This window comes from Pelophylax lessonae, assembly GCF_965119305.1.
Source record: "Pelophylax lessonae genome assembly, chromosome: 6".
NCBI classification, from domain to species: Eukaryota; Metazoa; Chordata; class Amphibia; order Anura; family Ranidae; genus Pelophylax; species Pelophylax lessonae.
Window position 1 is genome coordinate 301,365,000 of NC_138773.1, and position 22,508 is coordinate 301,387,507.

The 22,508-nt window shown below is 43.6% G+C and overlaps 1 protein-coding gene across 2 annotated transcripts in view; it reads left to right on the plus strand.

Annotated features, from left to right (window-relative positions):
* SPEG (striated muscle enriched protein kinase) overlaps positions 1-22,508 on the plus strand; it is a 450,680-nt gene that overhangs the window by 304,900 nt on the left and 123,272 nt on the right. For both annotated transcript variants that reach the window (XM_082262051.1, XM_082262052.1), the window contains 2 exons: positions 10,785-11,045; positions 22,177-22,335. In XM_082262051.1, the coding sequence (XP_082118177.1) occupies positions 10,785-11,045; positions 22,177-22,335 (420 nt within the window). The remainder of the gene's footprint in view (positions 1-10,784; positions 11,046-22,176; positions 22,336-22,508) is intronic.

Consider the following 22,508-nt stretch of genomic DNA (forward strand, 5'->3'; position numbering starts at 1 on the left):
GCAGACAATAGAACATCTCATTGAGTTCTGAACCTGAGGCCATCCCCGCTACATTTTTTTCTCTTCAGCTGATATGAGACTTTGTTTAAACGCTATAATTTTATTTTTATTTGTAGTCCCAATCTAATAAAATCTTGTTTTTGGAACGGCGGTGTGTTTGCTGTCATTACTAATACTCTGCTCTGTATTGATCCCCAACTTTGAGCACAATTCCCTGTAGCTTTGTTATCTGTCTTTTTTTTGTCTCTTGTTACCTATCAATCATCACATCGTTTTCTGGACTTCCAGAAAGTAAGCTGCTTTGGGAAGTCCCGTGCTTTTAATGTGTTGTCTTTTATGTGATGCATTTTAGTTTGAGTTCTCAGGCCAAAAACAAAAGTTAAAGGACAACTCTATGTAAACTTTATTTGTGAATGTGAGGCAGGTAGTGATGGGTTGCCATTGCAAGCTGACTTCTTAGGACAAGTTTACTTTTATACAAAAATCCACCAGTCCACCCTACAGAGGTTCCTACCTAATTTCACATCAAAAAGCAAACATTTCCAGCTAGCCTGCAACAAAACCAAATCGTCCCTGTCTAAGGCCCATACACACTTGACGAAAATCGGACGAAATATCCTTTATTTTTCTCTGTCTTGCTCAGCATTCATAACCGTTTTTAGTAGACAGTGCATAAATGTTCACGAAATTTCTCGTCCGATTTTTTTTTTGGGACATTTGTTCCTAGACTTCCGGGTCGTCAGCAACTTCAGATCATGCGCGGTCTTTCGTATCCGATTTTTCACGGATGTACTGCATACACATTAAACGAAAATTGGTTGTCTGGGGACGGACGGTAAAAATTTTGGTGTTTGTCCCTCCATTTTTTTCGTTGAAAATGTCGGCATCGGCTGCTGAAAGTTATGTACACACTAGCTGATCGTACGATTTTACCTCGGACGGGAATTTTCGGCAGATTTTCTACTAGTAGTGTACACCACTTTAGGCCCCTTTCACACGGGCGATCCGATCCGCCTGTCAGTTTTTCAGGTGGACCTGATCGGATGCTCCATGCATCCCTATGGGGCAGCGGGTGTCAGCGAAGACATCTCCACTGACACCCGCTGCTATCTGATTCGATCCTGTCCGTGAAATCCGGACACATGGAAACCCTATTTTCCATCCGTCTGGAGCAGTGGTCCTCAACTCCGGTTCTCTGGGCCCACTAACAAGCCAGATTTTAAGTATTACCTTGGGGAGATGCAGACTAGAATACTGCAATCACTGAGCAGCAAATGAGATCACCTGTGATGTAATTTAGTTATCTTGCAAACCTGGCCTGTTAGTGGGCCCCGAGGACCGGAGTTGAGGACCACTGGTCTGGAGGATCGGATGGGATCAGATGAGAACAAACAGTTCCGTTCTCATCCGATCTCCCCATAGAGGAGAGCGGGGATCTGACAGCTCCATCTCTGCACACAGAGCAGAGACTAAGCTGGATCGGCGGATCGATCCACTGCTTAGCAGAAAGGACTCCATTGGGCGGTGTGCCCATATGAAAGGGCCTAACAGTTCACATTAAAATCAAAGGGTTTAGTCACACACATTTGCAAACATATGCGTAATCCGCAGCAGCCACGTCAAGGCACTCCAGTGTACTGGGGCATTAACTCTATAGTTGGAGTGTGTCCCAAATTGGATCACATATATAGCAGTGGATAGATTAGGGCCTTGAGGGACCCCAATCCTCCTTAAAGGTATAGGGAGGCATGGAACACCCAACAAGGACACAATAGCAGCTGAAGGAATCTCAAGCATGCCCAAAACACAAACTGTACAAACAAATGGCAATGACCCCAGCCTTTGCAGCAAGGAGCACATGGAAGTGCAACACAAATCAAATAACCTGGAGGGGGCCAAGGTTTAGTTGTACACATTTGCAAACATATGTTTAAGCCGCAGTGACCACGTCAAGGCACCCCAGTGTACTGTGGTCCTAACTCTATAATTTTTTTTTGTTGAACTGTAAGAAAAGGGTCAATTTGGTTTTGTTGCAGGCTAGCTGGTAAGTGGGCTGGGAATTTTCATTTTTGATGTGTGTTGCCCTTTCAATTTGGTTTTGTTGCAGGCTAGCTGGTAAGTGGGCTGGGAATTTTCATTTTTGATGTGTGTTGCCCTTTCAAGTGCTCCTTGCTACAAAGGCTAGTTATAGGTTGGGGTGGTTGCCATTTGTTTGTCTAATCTAATTTCACCCAGACACCCTCCATCCAAGTGCTTACCTACCTCCTTTTTGACCTAATTGCCTGACAGAGGTAATTCTCTTGAGACTAGAGTGGAGCTGTTCCCCTAGAATCTGTAGGAAGTCATGGCACAAGCATTGCCAGTGCTGGAAAAGAGTTTGGGCTGAGAGGTTTGTGTATAAAAATAAACTTGCCCTTTAAATCTCTGAGATTCCAATGAATCACTGAATAAAGTTTCCCTGCAGCAGTTTGTGTTTCCATCTCCTACTGGAAGGCCATGATGGCGGCGCCCCTCTCTCTCAGTTAGATTCAAAAGTTTACCTTGCACTATAGAGAATCAGTCAGGGGAGGGGGTGGTATAACATCATTTGGCTTTGCAATGGAAGAAATTCTGTTGTGGATCTTTCACCAGTGGAATTCCTGGAAGATACAGGTCAGCAATGGGATTCTGGTGACCATACAAACCTAAAATATAACGTTTGGGTAGAATCAAACTATAATATCCATCAAACCTTTGCTTCAGTGGTTAGGTAACATTTTATTAGATTATTTTTTACCCTGACAAAAGTACTGAAAATATTCTAATCTCATTATGGTATAAACCTCAACCAGAGGCTGTAGCGTGAGGCTGTGTCCATCCCCAAAATGGTTCAAAAGCTGGATAATGAGAAAACAGTGAGGCTTTTTTTCCAGTTCAAGTAAGAAAACCTGCAAAAACCCTTTAAAGATCCAACCACCAGATTTTTAACTGCCGCAACCTTAATATATACTGTTGGAGGGGGCACCAGACTATCACTTTAAAATCATACATCAAAGGTAAAGCCCCCATAGACATACCCTCTTAGGTTCTTTAAGTTTCATGTTTGATTTGGACTGTGTTCTTTGCAGATATTTCATTTTGTTTGAAACACTGTCATTTTAGTTAAAGCGGAATTTCATCAAAAAGGCGAAGTTCCACTTTTCTGCCTGCTCCTCCCCCTGTCCTCGTCAACTTTTGGCACATCAAATATTTTTTGGGGAGTGAGTACCTGGTTTTTACAGGTGTACCCACTCCCACTTCCGCTCGGATCGCAGCCTCTTGGGCAGTCACAGGTCCCTGAAGGCTGGGGCACAATTCACAAAGCGCAGCGACTCAAGCATGCATAGTGGGAAGCTGGCTGTGAAGCTGCAAAAAGTCACAGTCAGCCTCCCAACCTAAAGATGCCAGCACCAGAGACACAAAGACTGGTGAAGAACCGGCCTGGGTGAGGATGGTGCTGGATTCTTGGACAGGTAAGTGTCCTTTTTATTCAACGTCAGCAACTACAGTTTTTGCAGCTGTTTTTTTTGCCTTTTACACTGGATAAGCCACTTTATCCTCTTTCTGTCCACGTAACGCATATGTACGGCAGCAAGGAGGGTGGGCTTTAACGCCCACATACTGAACATAGCCATCCATGGACGGCAGAGCTTACTATGCTGAGAGTGTGCTCGCTGTGTACTCCCAACCAGGGGCGTAGATAAGGGGGCAGAGCATCGGTCAATTTCACAGCAGCTAGGCTAGTGTAGCCTATCAGCTTTCTGAATTCTGAACATAGCCATCCATGGGAGGCAGAGCTTTCTATGCTGACAGTGCGCTCGCTGTGTACTCCCAACCAGGGGCGTAGATAAGGGGGGGGGTCAGGGGGGTCCAAACCCCCCCCCCCCCTCCCCAGAGCATCGGTCAATTTCACAGCAGCTAGGCTAGTGTAGCCTTTCAACTGCGGGAGCCGCACTGCCACTGGGAAGACCACCTGTCTTATCCATGAGGCTGCCAGCCAGGGCCCAGCTTGCATTGAAGCCATGTTTACTATTTGCTTCACTAACAGATGTGCATGCTGGGGGCAGTGTATATATTTACACGCCACAATTTGTCACAGAATGGCAGGCGGGATAATTATTGTTCTCTGGGTACTCAAGACTGAACCCCCCTAGGAAAAAAAATGATCTACGGCCCTTCTCCCAACATAGTGACGTTGCTTTCTACCAACAATCAGGACACGAAGGGACTGGCTCCTAATCATGGGCAGCCAATCACAATGGTCGTATGATCGGCCAGTGCTTCCTGCCCCTGGGGAGTAAAGACCCTGGTAAAGGGACACCAGAGCTGGGCAGGAAGTCGTTGCAGGTCGCAGTTACAAAACTCTGATTGGACCTTCTGTTTTTTTTTTTTTTTTTTCTATACCCCATACATTTATTGCAGATTTCTCCACTTGAATTACAAAGTGAGCTTTGCTGTTTTCTTGTGAAAATCTGAACATTCTACTCCCAACATTTTATTAAGTAAAGAAATAAGTGGCATATTTTAACACAGCGACTAACCTTTTGCATTATACATGTATTATTAATAACCAGGTCCTCCCTGATCCGTTCTGGGCCCCAGAGGACACACATTTCTTACATTTTACCAGACGTACCTTGCAGTGAATGGCAATACATATAGTGCATGTTGCCTGCAGGAAAAGTGAGCTGCCGCTAGTGACTAAAATAATTTCTAGAGCTCATGTAACAGTTACCCAGAAATCAGACCGTCTTGCTTGTAAGTGAGAGTTCTTGTGTGACGCATGCTAATGATATGACCCTTTTTCCTGCTCCAGCTAATTTACCCAGATAGTCTGAGTGTGACGATAGTGTCATTAATTAGTCACCCTATATACGATTACATGAGTGCACCACATGCCATAGCTCTTTTCTTTGGGGATAGCCATTTTCCATGTTTATTCATTGTGTCTTGCCTATTTTGGAATGTCTACATTTAAAGTCCACATAGCATATTGGAAACTATCTATGTCTGTTTGCCAGCTCCACTCCCCAGTGACCTGAAACAGGATCCATTAAAGGTCCCAAAACAGAACACTTAAGTTTACATGCAGTATGTGGATATTTTCTTAAAGAGAATGAATAGTGGTTTTGTATATCATCTCCTTTGTTATTTATTTATTTTTTATTTTTTTATGGTCAGGACTATGAAATATGAAATGAAACATATTAATATTTTGCTTTCTGTTTACAGCTAGCAGGCGGAGCTTTAAAGCCCAACTCTGGGCAAAAAAAAAGCTTTCCCGTGTAGCCGGGCTGTGCCGGCACTGCACTGGTCAACTGCTCGTTTGTCTATGAGTGAGGAGAAAGCTTATACTCACCCGATCCTTCGTTCCACTGGAAAATGGAGCTCCCCCACAGTCCATTGATGGACTATTCCTAGTCTACGGAGCCTGCTCTGGACTTGATGACATCAGGAACAATCCACAGCTCAAGACTAGCTGGAGCGCAGGAGTACCTGATTGTTCTTGTGCTGGGAGAATCGGAGGATTGGGTAAATGTATATCTCCTTTCTCCTCTTCCCTAGACAAAAATGAGAAGTTAAAGTTGTTTTAAACGTACAAGGGTTTTTTAACCTTCATGCATTCTATGCATGAAGGTAAAAACACCTTCTGTGTGCAGCAGCTTACCCATAAGAGTGACCTAGGACCCTTCTCGATCCAGTGATGTCCACGAGAGCCTTGGCTCTCTGGGGACTTGCACTCCTGATTGGCTTTTGACATCAGCGGGAGCCATTGTCTCTGATGTCAATCACAGCCAGTGAGCCAATCAAGAGATGGAGGGGGCGAGGCCAAGCCACGGTTCTGTTTGTGAATGAACACACAGGGTTGCAGCTCATGAGCGCGCCTGCTTGAGTGCCCCCTGAGCAAGCTGCTTGCTGTGGAAGCACCCAGCAGGAGGGAGGAACCAGGAGAGCCGGCATGGAACCCAAGAAGTGGAGGATTGGGGCTGCTCTGTGCAAAACCACTGCACAGAAGCAGGTAATTATTACATGTTTGTTATTTTAGAAAAGAAAAAAAACAAGGCTTTAATATTGCTTTACCCTGTGCAGGTAAAAGATGTCATTTAAAGCTACATTTGCATGGGCGATCTGGCCTGGTACAAATGGCAGCGGCAGGAATATGCTGATTCCTGCTGCTGTTTTTGTTGCCTGTGAGCGGCTAGCTGTGCCTGCAGAGCCCATACACTTTAATGACTGGCCAATGGTGGCCGCAGCTATCCCTGGTTGTTCACACAGCCAGCGATCATCACAGATAAGTATACAGGCTTGGCGGCTGCTCACAGGTGGCAAAAATAGTATCAGGAATCTGTGTAATCTTACATATACCTGCAGCAGCTCTAAATACCCTCTGGTATGGGCAAATGCTGTTCAGAACAGGCAAAGCTCTGATACTACTGGGTTGTGTCGGAGCTTGCCCACTTCCTCTCACCTCCCCACTGCATTCTTATTGACCTGTCACCATGATGGACTGCCTCTTTGACCAATGGGACTGTGTATGAGGTAGGACAGAACGGGCAAGCTCAAGAACTAGCAGAAAGTTCCAGAGCATTGCTAGTTTTGATTGTCCGCTGTTTGGCTGTAGCGGAGGAAATCTACTGCAGGACCCCTAGGTAGCTGCACTGTACAGTATACCTGCTAGCATTGACTTTAAAGCGGTAGTATACTCTATTTCGGTATTTTTCACAATATAAATCATATTTGTCCGTATGACATCTCTAACCTTTTCTCTTGCCTGTCACTTCTGCCGTTCTCTTTATATTTCGTTCGTTCGGGTCAATGACGTCACCCGCGCATGCTCATTTTACCCTAATTTTCCGGCAAGCTAATGATGCTGCCGGAATAATGCAGGGTCTATGCCGGGGCTGCGTCATTTCCTCTGCTGGATGTCAGCCCCGTGCTCATGCCAGACTCCGACCGTCCCCATGCAGAAAATTCTCCACTACCCCATGTGACTTGATACGTGACCAATTGTGCAGAAGGGAGATAGTAGACAGCCTGTCAAAATGGTTAATGAACCCAAAACGAGGCTTGGTTTTGGCGGCTACTGCGCATGCGCGGGATTTCCGAACACTACACATAATGTGGGCGTAAATACTGCAATGCTCAGGAGACGTAAACCACAGCAAGGATGGTGGCGCCGAACACGAGAAAATACAGACCGGAGCGGAACAAATTACTAATGTAAGGAAAATTTGTAATAGATTATTTACATGCTATTTGATTGCAAATTACATGTTACCAGCTTAGATTGGATTTACAGATATCGAAGTGCTGAGTATACTACCGCTTTAAGTTTATACCTTTTAAAGGCTGTTAGTTTTCTTCTTATACAAAGGAAGTCTGTTATTTACACAGCTCACTGACTCATCAGCAGTGACTAAAGCTTCATGAAATTATGTTTCAAGCAGACAAACTGTACCTAAAAACAACCAGTTCTGCTGTGTCGGCTCTTTAGTTACCCCTAAATCTCTAGGAATCCTTTGTCATGCACTATATGTTCATTTGAAACACAAAGATTGTGTTTGTTCCATTCTATTTTTTAATTCTAAAAGTAATATTCCTTTGCAAGAACAGATATTGCAAGATACCTGCTATCACCATAATTAGCTTGCTGTCTCCTGTCCTGTAAAGGAGAACCAAGACCACCGTACCTATTATTTTCTTCTTACTGCACTTTGGAAAATTCATTTTATGTATATTCCTATTCAATCACATGGTCATTAAGGTTCATGTTGCAAACCTTAGCAAGTAAAGCCGAGCATATAATGAAAGATAAGCATAAGCAGAGGTTATCTTCAGTAAATGTCACTAAAAGTCAATACAATAAGGAAGATCCATCCCTATAGGCAACTGAAGTGATAAGCAAATCTTGACTTTTCCTAATAAAAAAAAAAGTTTGACTCCACCAACTCTTACTTTTAGAGGCTCCCTTTTGGCCTTTCAACATGATGAGTTGATGGGTTAGAAAACAATAAATTTTTAATGCGGTGTGTTCAAATTTGTTACAGCGCAAAATGTGGTTTTCGTTCTTCTATTTTTTTCTTTTCTCTTTATTTTCTAAATAAAACAAATATTGCTTTTTTTTGGACATGATCATTGTTTATAATGAAGCATGCATTTTTTTATATTTAAGAACTGTACTAAAGATGCAATAAGCACTGCATTACACTGCAACTAAGCACACCAATGCAAATAGCATAATACGAGGTACGACAATTTCATTCCTGGAATGTACTGTAAAAAAATGTTTGCTTACCTGTACAATAGCGGCTGTTACCACCTTCAAAGTAGTATCCTTGTGAACACTCTTTTTTAGTTGACTGTGCCACTGCCAAAAGCACCCCTGGAATTTGTTTTACAGAATGCTGCGCAGTATCTTTGTTGCGGCGCGCTTGATGTCTGGGATGTGTCCCTTTAAGGCATTTTTTGATTTTGGAAACAGCCAAAAGTCGCAGAGTACTAAATCAGGAGAATAAAGTAGTTGGTCAAGTTTCATAGTTGATTTCCGAGCCAGGAACCGAAAACGTAATGCATCATGTGCAGGAGCATTGTCATGGTGGAGAATCCACTTGTCAGGCCAGAGTTCTGGTCTTTTCCTCTGAACAGATTCTCATAACCTTTCCACACTCCACATTTGTATCCATCTGTAACGGATCAACTGGCATCCCGACTGGGTACCTCCGTTGACAGATGCTCCTAGTGCTTCCCGAGGGCTCCAAGCACTCCACCAGATACCATAACCACCACAGACCCCATGAACCGCTGCAGCTTGGTTGGGGTCTCGCCGTTTCCTACCCACCCTGGACCTACGACAAGGCTCCAGGTTCCAGTGGGTGAACCTCTCTTTCCGCAGAGAGTGCAGCAGGAACAGGAACAAGTTCTTACAAGAGCTTAGTGATTATTCAAGGGAGTGTGAAGAGCATAGCAATCCCTTGTTGCAGATCCCCCCAATAAGAGACAGGACTCTAGATTGAGGGTGAAGTAGAACTATAGGTTTAATGGTACAGATGCTCTTTTATACAGTTTTCCCCCACAAGGTTACCGCCCAGCTGGACCTTGTGAGGAACAGGATATAAAATTCACAATCCAATAAAAACAGAGTTTTACACTCAGTCACTCCCATACAGTGTACACAATCCCTCCCCTCTGCCTGATTACATTATCATATGCAGATGAAATTGTATACAGAAACAGAATTAACCTGAACTAATTATCTAGCCATCTGGACAGAACAATGTGAGGTCATTAACATTTAACAATAGAACAGACCTAACACAATACATATTATCTCAATACACAAACAATAGGGAAAGCCTGTCTGACATTGAAGGACATGGAATAGAAGCCAATGGGGTTAGCTCTTTCAATGAACATGTTCAGAATCAAACAGCTGACAAATTTACTATTAAATTAAATTTAAAATTACTGTCCCACTTGGAGCAATTCAAACCACTAAGTATCTGTCTTTCACTACCAGTGATGGTACGTACCGTCACACCATCCTTTGTGTTTTTGGTTGCCCAGTTCTTGCATCATCAAACCCCTCCTAAAACCACTTATGCCATTCAAAAACACCTGATTTCTTCATGGAATGCTCATAAGCTGGTTGTAACAGAGCTAAAGTTTCACTCGCACTTTTGCCAATTGTCATGCAAAATTTGATGTTAATTCGCTTCTCCGGATTACTTTCACTCTTTTCTGCCAACAGCGCAACGCACAGATGCGTTATTTCTTATTCTACTCCGTAAAGACTGAGGCCACTGGTCTGTGACCCAGGCGAGTGCACGTTAGAACACTCCAGAACAAGCTTGAGTGCTAATGGCAGTGTGACCCACAACCATAGTGCTATGCCGCCGGCATTCCAGGAATTAAATTGTTACACCTCAGATTTTTTTGGAAACTATTTTCCCTCCTATTTTAGTGCAGTTACAATGTAATGGTGTGATAGGGCTCTATAGAGGTGTGGAAGGGGTAGGGCCAAGTTTGGCTATTTTAGGCAAAGTTGAGATTGCACATACAGTAGTTTTGCTGACTACATCTCTAGATGCACTGATTGTTTGCGTGACCTTTGTGACCTTTGCTTATGCATTTTCTCATCATTTGAATCATTTGGAATTGCCAAGTTTGTAGGAAGATCCTATTTCAGGACACCTTATTTGTCATTGATATAACCACTATTCAACCTCACTTTGAAATGTTCTAAAATGTTGGGGAAAAGATTTCATTTCTGGGGATCGGAGTTGACAAACAGCGCATCACATCATTCATTGACATGTACAATCATAAACCAATCACATGAAAATACAGGCAACTGGAAATACGAACCCTCCTTATTACTGGATAGTCTGTTATCATATGTAGATGGAATGACTGGAAATCCAAAATTGGAGTGTCACATTTCATCCGATCCTCATGTGTTTAGTGTCTGTATTTTCTGCTTTTATTATTTATTTGACCTGATCATGTGTTGAACTGATTTTTTGGAGCATTGAGAACTGTAATTGTTCATGACTTTGTTTTACTTGTGAAAGTAAAATCCTCAATGTTTCTTTTTCTGCTCCTCCTCCACCCCATTATCCCATCTGTCCGTCTGCCTCTGTTCCATTCATATTTTTTTTTTCCGGCCGTAACATTTATCTTCCCCTCTTTTTTTGTGTTGTCTTTGTGTTTTTGGTCACCGTGTCGTGTCGTCCTGGTTGTTGTTGTTACTATGTGTGTGAACAAAGCTTCCTCTGGCAGTACCAGCTTGGAGGTGTTGACCCCCTTGCAGGATGTGAGTGTGTGCGCTGGGGAGGCAGCGGTGTTTGAGTGTGTGGTTTCGGGACCCCCGGATCTAGACGTGGACTGGATGTTCCGGGGGAAGCTGCTGCAGCCAGCCCTGCTGGACTGTAAGATGCGTTTCAACGGCAAGAAGTGTCTTCTACTCCTCAACTCTGTGCATGAAGATGACAGCGGAGTCTACACCTGTAAACTGAGCACCGCAAGAGGTAGGTCCTATTCATTTCACTATCTTCCCCTCCCTTTGTTCTTTTTCTCTGTTTAGTTTCAAATGCATTTTCCTTTGCAGCAGTAAACTTTAACCACGTCAGCACTGGAAGGTTTACCCCCCTTGATGACCAGGCCTTTTTTTTTGCGATACTTTAACCACTTAAGCCCCTGAAGATTTTACCTCCTTCCTGACAAGGGCCTATTTTGCGATTCGGCACTGCGTGACTTTAACGGACAATTGCACGGTCGTGCGACACTGTACCTAAACGAATTTGATGTCCTTTTTTTCCCCACAAACAGAGCTTTCTTTTAGTGGTATTTAATCACCTGTGAAATTTTTTGATCATGCGCTATAAACAAAAAAAGAGCATAAATTTTGCAAAAATAACAATATTTTTCAAATTTTTTTATATGAAATTCCCCCCAAAAAAATGTAAAAATCAAAATTTTTTTACATTTTAGGCCAATTTGTTTTCTGCTACCTATGTTTGGTAAAAAAAATCGCAAAAAGCGTATTTTTATTGGTTTGCGCAAAAGTTATTGCGTTTACTAACTAAGGGAAAGATTTTTGTCATTTTTGTTGTTTTTTTTTTTAACGAGTAATGGCGGCGATCTGCGATTTTTTTTTTGCGGGACTGCAACATTGCGGCGGACAGATCGGACCCTTGACTGACATTTTTGACACTTTTGGGGTTACCAGTGACATTACTACAGTAATCAGTGCTATATATATGCACTGTTACTGTAAAAATGACACTGGCAGGGAAGGGGTTAATTTTATTGGAGAGGGAGGGGTAATGTATGCCTGGTGCTTACTGACGTGTGGGGGGGGGGGAGGTGACTGAGTGAGTCATGGACAGATCGGACCCTTGACTGACATTTTTGACACTTTTGGGGTTACCAGTGACATTACTACAGTAATCAGTGCTATTAATATGCACTGTTACTGTAAAAAATGCTCCCTAGAGCCTCACAGGCTAGCGACGTAGCCCTGTGAGGGGCTGACTGCCAACGTAAATCGTCGTTAGGCAGTCGGCAAGTGGTTAACTGACAATTGCTTGGACGTGCGACGCTGTACCCAAATAACATTTTTGCCTTTTTTTCCCCTCAAATAGAGCTTTTTTTTTATTTGATCACCTCTGCGGTTTTTATTTTTTGCGCTATAAACAAAAAAAGACTGGCAGTTTTGGAAAAAAAATAAAACTTTTTTACTTTATGCTATAAAATATATCCAATAAAAAAATGTAAAAAAAATCAAATGTAATCATCAATTTAGATCAGTATGTATTCGGCTACATATTTTTTGGTAAAAAAAAATCCCCATAAGTGTATATTGATTGGTCTGCGCAAAAGTTATAGTGTCTACAAACTATGGGATATTTTTTATGGAATTTTTATTTATTTATTTTACGAGTAACGGCGGCGATCAGCGATTTTTAGCGATACTGTGACATAGTGGCGGACAAATTGAACATAAATTGTGGACAGGCCTGTTAGATGTGCGAAGGATACAATACAACTTCTCACTGGATTTCAAAAGGTCCAAGAGTGTTGGTTGCCTGTGTCCCTCACTGCTTTCAGTGGTTCTATCCCCTGACCCCTACATCACTACAGGAGTTTAGATCAGGGATTCCCAAACTATGGCCCTCCAGTTGTTCAGGAACTACAGTTCCCATCATACCTAGTCATGTCTGTGAATGTCAGAGTTTTACAATGCCTCATGGGATGTGTAGTTCTGCAACAGCTGGAGGGCCGTAGTTTGGGAATCCCTGGTTTAGAGAATAGAACCACGGCATGCTTCAGTTACATGAACCTTCCAACCAACTTCTCAGTTTTCCTTGATCAATTGTCACCTCTTTATTGACCTATTCTGTATTCTAATTTCACTCAATACTGCAATCATGAAGATCAGTCACGTTGAGTTAACCTGAATTTATTAGTGTCAGGTTGGCGCAATAAGACTTGAAATCCAATTCACTAAAAGTGATCATTTGAGGATAGAAATATGGCTTAGGCTTAGGCTGGCCATACACAGTGCCAATTCCTTTCCTGCCCATTAACAATTCGAATCTCAGCCAGTTCCTGCTGAATCGGCCGAGATTCTAACCGTGTATGGCCGGCCTTAGAAATTAAAGGTGTTGGCTCCTTTAAAAACCATCTTGATCCAAGTTTAAAGTAATTCTTTCCCTTGCCAACATTTACAGGAACTGCTGCCAAATACAAGCTATTCATCTTATAAACAACTCACTGGTGCATGATCAGTGAACAAAACCTCTACTTCAGTTTTTCTTTGAGACCCAATTTTTCGGCTACCGGCCGGGTGGCTCCATCTTCCTCTCACAAAGCGTTAAGAAGGTGAAGCCTGGCTATCAATCACAGTTCACATATCAAAGACACGTCTGCTTTTCCCATGACAGTCCCATGGCACTGGTCTTTGTAGATGTCGGTGTCCAAAGGAAGTGGTTGGAGGTGGAAGGGAGGGTTAAGCTGCAGTTGTTTAGCAATTTAAAGCGGTAAAAAAACTTTGTCCAAAAAACGAAAAAAGAAACAAAATGTACCCCCTGCAGGTTTATACTATAATGTGCTGGTATGCACCACATGCTAGCACATTATTATTATTTTACAGGATTTATATAGCGCCAACAGTTTGCTCAGCGCTTTACAACATTAGAGCAGACTGTACAGTTACAATACAATTCAGTACACAAGGATCCAGGGGGCCCTGCTCGTCAGAGCTTACAATCTGGAAGATTATGGCACACTTGCCTGTCAAACAGAGCCCTCCAGTGCTGCACTGTCACTGATCCCACTGGTCCCGGGTGCTTCCATCTTCGCCCGGGGTTCCTTATGGGGGCCACAATTACATCACTCCCTGGCATGTGCGCAGGAGTCACATCACAATGGAAAACAGCGGCAGGGCTGCTGCTAGAAATCATGGGGCCCCATACAGCCTACCTGACCCCCCCCCCTCCTCTCTAGGGCCAACAATCACTGAGGACATAGATTTCTCAGTCCTTTTCTCTGTAGCCTCAGCTGCACAGATGAATGAATAGGAAGCTCTCTGATGCTTCCTGCTCACTCACAAACTGAAGCATAGTAAACACAGTAATGAATAGACACAGGAGTGATTGGTACTGATTGCTCACTGTGCTCATTCAGAAAAAGGAAGTGACCAGTAAATGACATATTTACCGGCCCCTTCCATCCTGAAACATCCCTCTGTGTGCCTGTAGCAGCTGCCAGGGGGAGAGGGGAGAAGTGCAGCTGCCAGCACTGTGGGGGAAAGGGGCACACAGGGGCTCGGGCAGCAGATGGAAGGGGCACATGTGCTGGGACCAATCCCCTGCAGTGCAGCCGGAGGGAGAAAGAGGAGGAGAAGCCGGCAGCACTGCAGGGGGAGGTAAAAGAGGATCTGTGTCTGCAATAAGACATTACAGCCAGCCCTCCTGCTCAGCAGGTGCCCAGGACCCCATTTAAACTGATGGGGCATGGGCCCAGTACAGAAGGGCTGGCTGTACTGCCTTATCAGTGATCCCTCCCAGTGGGTGCCATTAATGTGGTCTGAGCTGTGCATGTACGGCTCAGATCACCTTACTGCTGACAGGCAGGGGGAGACATTTATGACAGAGAGACCACTAGGGTGTCTGCCCATCGGTGGTTTTTAAACATTTGAGTTGAATACCGCTTTAAATTTACAAATCGATGGTGGCGCAGATTTAGAGAAGAAGTATGTATGCAAAAACCAAGATAGCAGATTATCAGGGTATCATTATGTTGATACAGTAAAACCTTGGATTGCGAGCATAATTCGTTCCGGAAACATGCTTGTAATCCAAAGCACTCTTATATCAAAGTGAATTTCCCCATAAGAAATAATGGAAACTCAGATGATTCGTTCCACAACCATTTATTCATAAGTCCTTCAGTTTATAGTCCATATAAAAAGATTATAGCATTGCGATAGGTTATATAACCATAAAATGTCCATCCACAAATAGCCGCTTTCACAAGGGGATTAGAAGCAAAATCCAGCAAGAGCTACAGAGTATAAAAGAGAAGAGAGGCGCCTCTAAGTGTAGCAATATGGTTCCATTTAATGAAGGTATAACATTTAGCAACTCACATGGTTGATGAATAAAACAGGCACATCTAAGTATGCAGGCATCCGCGGTAAAGCTGTCCACATAGACTATCTTCTGCACCGCCAGCTGCCAGTCTGTAATCCTGACCGGGAGACCACCCTGCAGTAAAGCGATCTGAAAGCGAGGGGTAGCATGGAAAGGATGACGTAGATAGCGGTGTGGAGGATGGTCTATGTGGACAGCTTTAGCCTGGATGCCTGCATCCTTAGATGTGCCTGTTCCAATCATCAACTATGTGAGTTGCTAAATGTTGTACCTTCATTAAATGTAACCATATTGCTACACTTAGAGGCGCCTCTCTTCTCTTTTATACTCAGCTGTGACTTGAGGCTACTTGTAAATCAAGACATCGCTTGTATATCAAGTCAAAATTTATTTGAAAATTTTGCTTGTCTTGCAAACCGCTCTTAAACCAAGTTACTCTCAAACCAAGGTTTTACTGTATTTTTGAGGAAAATAAAGGTTCACTTTAAAGCGGACCTTCCACATCCCGGGGACGATCCCTCCTCTCCACCCCTCCTCCCATCCTGTGCAGAAATAGGGCATTGCTTTTTATTTTTATTTACCTCTTTGCACATCACTTGCCTTAGGCGAATAACGCAGACACTGCCCGCGTTGCCTCTCGGGATATGTACTTCACATGTCCCAGGAGGCAAAGCCTTTCATTCAAGAACAGGAGGAGGGGGCGGGCCTATGGGCGCATCATCGGGAGGCACGCCCGCTGAATCCAGAAGAGCCAGCAAGCCTCTTGATGACGTTAGAGAGAACATGGTGGCGTGGGATGGAGCTGTAGCTGGGGATGAGAGGATCTCAGTGGGACAACACTGGATCTACTGGATGGGTGAGTATCTGAAATGTGCAGATACCAGCATCAGGTAAACGGGGCCAAAAAAAAATGGGGAGGTCGGCCACATGTCCACCTTAAACTACCTATTTATTGCTTGACTAGGAAAAAGCATGCAGTCAGTGAGTATTTTTTTGCTCAAACACCCCAACAGCACAAGCATTTTTTGCCTGTTGCATTATAACATCTTTGTTTTACAGGAAACAAAAAACCAACAGAAGGTGCACCGGCTTAGGGCATTATCCTTAAAAGAAATATATTTTCATTTAATAAAGAAAAGTAGTCACAAATGAGTGTTTGGTACAGGCATATCACATAAAAAGACTGTAGTGTCCACAGTATCTCATCATGCATGAATAAAACGTTATGATTCAGGTATGACCGACGCGTTTCGAGGTCCTGCCTCTTCTTCAGGGCTCTGAAGAAGAGGCAGGACCTAGAAACGCGTCAAACATACCTGTGGACGTTTTATTCACCCATGATGAGATACTGTGGACACTACAGTCTTTTTATGTGATATGCCAAATTAAAATATCTTTGTTTTACAGGCAGACACTTACAGAGTCAGTCCAACTAGAACTAATAACATTAGGTAGATGCTGTAACGTTAAAGCACCTAGTGGTTTCTTATACCTCTTAGAGGGTCGGATTGCCTATTGTGATATATACGATCTGGTATGAATAACTTGTGTAAGCCTATAGTTATAATTATGAAGTATAGGTTATATAGCACCACACTCAGTAGATCAGTTTGGATTATGTAACATCAGGCAGTCTTACACACGCCATGTCCAGTACACCATACAGTGTTTGATGGCGCAGAATATTTATACATTTAGCATGTGAACACAGTGAGATAGCCAACAATGTGTCAGATATAGCACAGTGTACAGCAGTAGCCCATAGTATGTCACATATTACACCACAGTGGGATTGCCCAGACAATGTCACATATGAGACAATGGGGTTGATTTACTAAAGGCAAATAGACTGTTCAGTTTGCAAAGTGCAGTTGCACTATACGAGATCAGTTGATCCAGAGCTTAAAGCGGAGTTCCTGCTTAAAAAAAAAATTTAGATAAAAATACCCCCGGGACAGTCAGGGCTAGTACATTCCACAATGAATAGCCTCTGTACTGTCCCGGGTCGCACTTACCTGCAAGAAGAAATACTTACCTTGAAAATGTCTTGTCCAGCGCTGCCATCTCAGGTGTGGGCAGCTGAAGCCGGTGCGTCCTCTTCTGTGCCCTCTTCCGTCCTCTTCGGTCCCACGATGCACTGCACCGGCCCCGCCGTCACTTCCGGTGCAGGAGCGTCATCCCTGCACAGCTTCTGGGCATGCCCATAAGCTGTTTAGCAGGGAATGACGGCGCCTGCACCGGAATGGACATCGGGGCCGATGCAGGCGCATTGATTCCTGGGAGCGATGACGTTCAGCTCCCAGGAATCAGTGCAAGAAGGAAGTGACGGTGGCGGACGAGTCCGCAGAGGGAGGAAGAGGAAGTAAGGTAAGTGTATTTTCTTCTAAAACAAGGTAAGTAAAGGAAAAAAAAATGTGTGATTATCCATTTATTATTTATTTTTCAGGTGACAGAGAGGAAGAAGATGGGCTAAAGTTGTATTTTGGGTGGAACTCCACTTTAATAAATGAGCAGAAACTCTGTTGACTTCCATCATCCAATCATGTGCAAGCAAAAATGCTGTTTTTTAAAAAGGTTTCCTTGCATGTGATTGGGTATTCTTTTCAAAGTGAAACCTTACCTCATTTACTAAGTCCTGGAGCAACTGCACTTGCAGAGTGCACAGTCTATTTGCCTTTAATAAATCAACCCCAATGTACAGAGCAGGATGGCCCAATGTCACATTAAGCTCAATGTACAAAGTGGGATGATCCAGACTATGTTATATATAGCACAGTGTACAGAGTGGAATGACCCACATTATGTCACAGATTACACCAGGATGGGATAGCATAGAAAATGTAACATATGACACAGTGTACAGAGTGGAATGGCCAGAAAATGTCACATATAGCTCAATGAATAAAGTGGGACGACCATGACTATGTCTCATAAAGCACAGTGTACAGAGTGGAATGACCCACAGTATGTCACATATCACACCAGAGTGGGATGGCCCGGACAATGGCACATATATCACAATGTACAAAGTAGGATTACCCAGACTATGTCACATATAGCACAATGTACAAGGTGGAATGACCCAGACTATGTCACATATAGCACAATGTACAAAGTAGGATGACCCAGACATTGTCACTAATAGTACAATGTGGAATGACCCTGACTATGTCACATATATCACAATGTACAAAGAAGGACGATACAGACATTGTCACATATAGCACAATGTACAAAGTAGGATGACCCAGACATTGTCACTAATAGTACAATGTACAAGGTGGAATGACCCTGACTATGTCACATATAGCACAATGTACAAAGTAGGATGACCCAGACCATGTCATATATAGCACAATGTACAAGGTGGAATGACCCAGACTATGTCACATATAGCACAATGTACAAGGTGGAATGACCCAGACTATGTCACATATAGCACAATGTACAAAGTAGGATGACCCAGACATTGTCACTAATAGTACAATGTACAAGGTGGAATGACCCTGACTATGCCACATATATCACAATGTACAAAGAAGGACGATCCAGACATTGTCACATATAGCACATTGTACAAAGTGGAATGGCCCAGGCTATGTCACATAAAGCACAGTGTACAGAGTGGAATGACCCACAGTATGTCACATATCACACCAGAGTGGGATGGCCCACACAATGTCACATATGACACAGTGTACAGGGTGGGATGGCCCAGACCATGTCACATATAGCACAATGTACAAAGTGGGATGACCCAGACATTGTCACATAAAGCACAGTGTACAGAGTGGAATGACCCACAGTGTGTCACATATCACACCAGAGTGGGATGGCCCAGACAATGTCACATATGACACAGTGTACAGAGTAGGATGGCCCAGACCATGTCATATATAGCACAATGTACAAAGTAGGATGACCCAGACTATGTCACATATAGCACAATAAACAAAGTGGAATGACCCAGACTATGTCACATATAGCACAATGTACAAAGTGGGATTGCCACAATATGTCACAAATGACACAGTGTGCAGTGTGGGACGGCCAAGACTATGTCAAGTATAGTGCAGAGTGGAATGACCCAAATTATGTTACGTATAGCGCACTGCACAGACAGAGATCACCAGGAGTGTTTCGTATAGCAGAGTGTACAGAAAGGAATCGTTTGGAGAATATATCATACAACACAATACACGTTCAGTAATACCATGGCAGACACACATTATACTAAGATCTGTGTGGTATGAATGGCCATGAATGTGGCTACCTCTCACTTCTTGGGTTTTGCCCTCAATAAAACTAAAGAACGCTCATTGTAGCATAATGAACACAACAGTGAGGAACACCCCTGTACTTGCAGAGGCATTAAAACTGCAAGGTGGGTGGGAGAGAGCCTATGGCGGACTACAACTTAAAACTGGAATCCCCAAGAGGCATACAGTGCATCCAGAAAGTATTTACAGCGCTTCACTTTTTTCCACATTTTGTTGGGTTACAGCCTTAATCCAAAATTGATTAAATTCATTATTTCCCTCAAAATTCTACAAACAATACCCCATAATGACAATGTGAAAGAAGTTTGTTTAAAATCTTTGCAAATTTATTAAAAATAAAAAATAAAAACAATCCCATGTACATAAGTATCACAGCCTTTGCTCAATACTTTGTTGAAGCTCCTTTGGCACCGATTACAGCCTCAAGTCTTTTTGAGTTTGATGCTACCTGCTTGGCATTCTGCCCTACACCTGTCCATTAGAATGCATGCGCTTCCATTGTTGGGGACTCACAGAAATTAGAGTTAGGTCCACAGAAATTGGGGTGCCTTGCCGGGGCTCTGTGGCTTTCACATGTATTTGCAAATGTGTGCAACTAAGCCCCTGTTTTTAACGCATACTGTTGGACAGGTCATTTCGGTTGGTCGCAGGCTGGTCGATAAGTTGAGCTTGGAAATTTCTTTGTTTGTTTTTCATATGCGTTGCCTTTCCAATGCTCCTTGCTGCAGTGACCAGTTACAGGTCAGGGCAGTACCCACTTTTTTGTACATACTTGGCACACCTATTTTTGGGCAGTTTCTTCCTTGCAGGACCTCTCAAGTTCCATCAGGTTGGATGGGGAGCATAGGTGCACAGCCATTTTCAGATCTCTCCAGAGATGTTCAATCGGGTTCATGTCTGGGCTCTTGCTGGACCACTTAAGGACATTCACAGAGTCGTCCCCTAGCCAATCCTTTGTTATCTTGGCTGTGTGCTTAGGGTCATTGTCCTGTTTGAAGATGAGCCTTCACCCCATTCTGAAATCCAGAGAGCTCTGGAGCAGGTTTTACTCAAGGATGTCTCTGTACATTGCTGCATTCATCTTTCCCTCAATCTTGACTAGTCTCCCAGTTTCTGCCCCTGAAAAACATCCCCACAGCATGATGCTGCCACCACCATGCTTCACTGTAGGGATGGTATTGGCCAGGTGATGAGCGGTGCCTGGTTTCCTCCAGACATGATGCTTGCCATTCAGGCCAAAGAATTCAATCTTTGTTTCATCAGACCAGAGGATTTTGTTTTTCATGGTCTGAGAGTCTTTCAGGTGCCTTTTAGCAAACTCCAGGTGGGCTGTCATGTGCCTTTTACTGAGAAGTGGCTTCCGAATGGGTCACCTCCCTGACTAAGGCCCTTATCCCTGATCGCTCAGTTTGATCGGGTGGCTACCTTTAGGAAGAGTCCAGGTGGTTCCAAACTTCTTCCATTTATGGATTATGGTGGCCACTGTGCTCATTGGGACCTTCATTGCTGCAGAAATTTTTCTGTACCCTCCCCCAGATCTGTGCCTCCATACAATCCTGTCTCGGAGGTCTACAGACAATTCCTTGGCCTTCATGACTTGGTTTGTGCTCTGACATGAACTGTTAACTGTGAGACCTTATTCAGGGATCCTCAAACTACGGCCCTCCAGCTGTTGCAGAACTACACATCCCATGAGGTATTTTAAAACTCTGACAGTCACAGACATGACTAGGCATGATGGGAATTGTAGTTCCTGAACAGCTGGAGGGCCATAGTTTGAAGACCCTTGCCTTATGTAGACAGGTGTGTGCCTTTCCAAATCATGCCCAAACAACTGAATTTACCACAGAAGGACTCCAATCAAGTTGTAGAAACATCTCAAGGATGATTAGTGGAAACAGGATGCACCTGAGCTGAATTTTGAGTGTCAAGGCTGTGAATACTTATGTACATGGGGTTTTTTTTTTTAAAATAAATTTGCAAAGATTTCAAACAAACTTCTTTCACGTTGTCGTTATAGGGTATTGTTTGTAGAATTTTGAGGAAAATAATGAATTTAATCTATTTTGGAATATGACTGTAAGATAACAAAATGTGGAAAAAGCGACGAGCTGTATATACTTTCCGGATGCGCTGTAAATAAAACCTTTGGGTGATTAAACTGAACTTCAATGTGAAATATCAGATTTGGGTGGACTGACCCTTTACTATTGACATTATTTTCATTTATTTTATTATAGGAACTTTTAGACCCCGTTCACACTGGGGCGACCCGACTTGCCGGGGCGACCTGTGAAGCCGCAGTGCGCAGCTCGCACCGCGACCTTGGAGCGGCCGGCACGGACTTCATAACATTGAAGTCAATGCAGGTCGCTCCAGGTCGCCCCAAAGAAGCTCCGGACCCTTTTTCTAAGTCGGAGCGACTTGTGTTGCTCTTATTAGAACGGGTCCACAGCTTCTCTATGGCAGGCGACCTACGGCGACTTGTCAGGCGACCAGGTCGCCTGACAGGTCGTCCCAGTGTGAACGGGGTCTTATAGCGCTGTCAGTTTAGCCAGCGCTTTACTTATTTATTATACATTCACATCATCATTACTCAAACTCAAACTTTCTTACATATAATGTTTCTGCTACTCTTGTATACATACATTATTCAACTTTCCTTGTTGAACTCATATCTGTGCATCTTTGATTTTCCTCCCTGGGTCCCGTATTCATCCCAGATGAGCTGACGTGCAGTGCTGTGCTGACTGTTCACCCCTCATTGGCTCCCCTGTTCACCAGGAAGATGCAAGATCGGGATGTGGTGGAGGGTCGCACTGCCCGACTGGACTGTAAAATCAGTGGCACGCCACCCCCTGTTGTCACATGGACCCACTTCAGTAAGTACTCCAGCTCAATACCTTCAATGATAATGATAGTCCAGGTTTATAACACTGAGAGCCGGTTCACTTACAGGGGACCCGACTTGCCGGGGCGACCTGTGAAGTCGCGGTGCACAGCGCGCACCGCGACCTCGGAGCGACATGCACGGACTTCATATCATTGAAGTCAA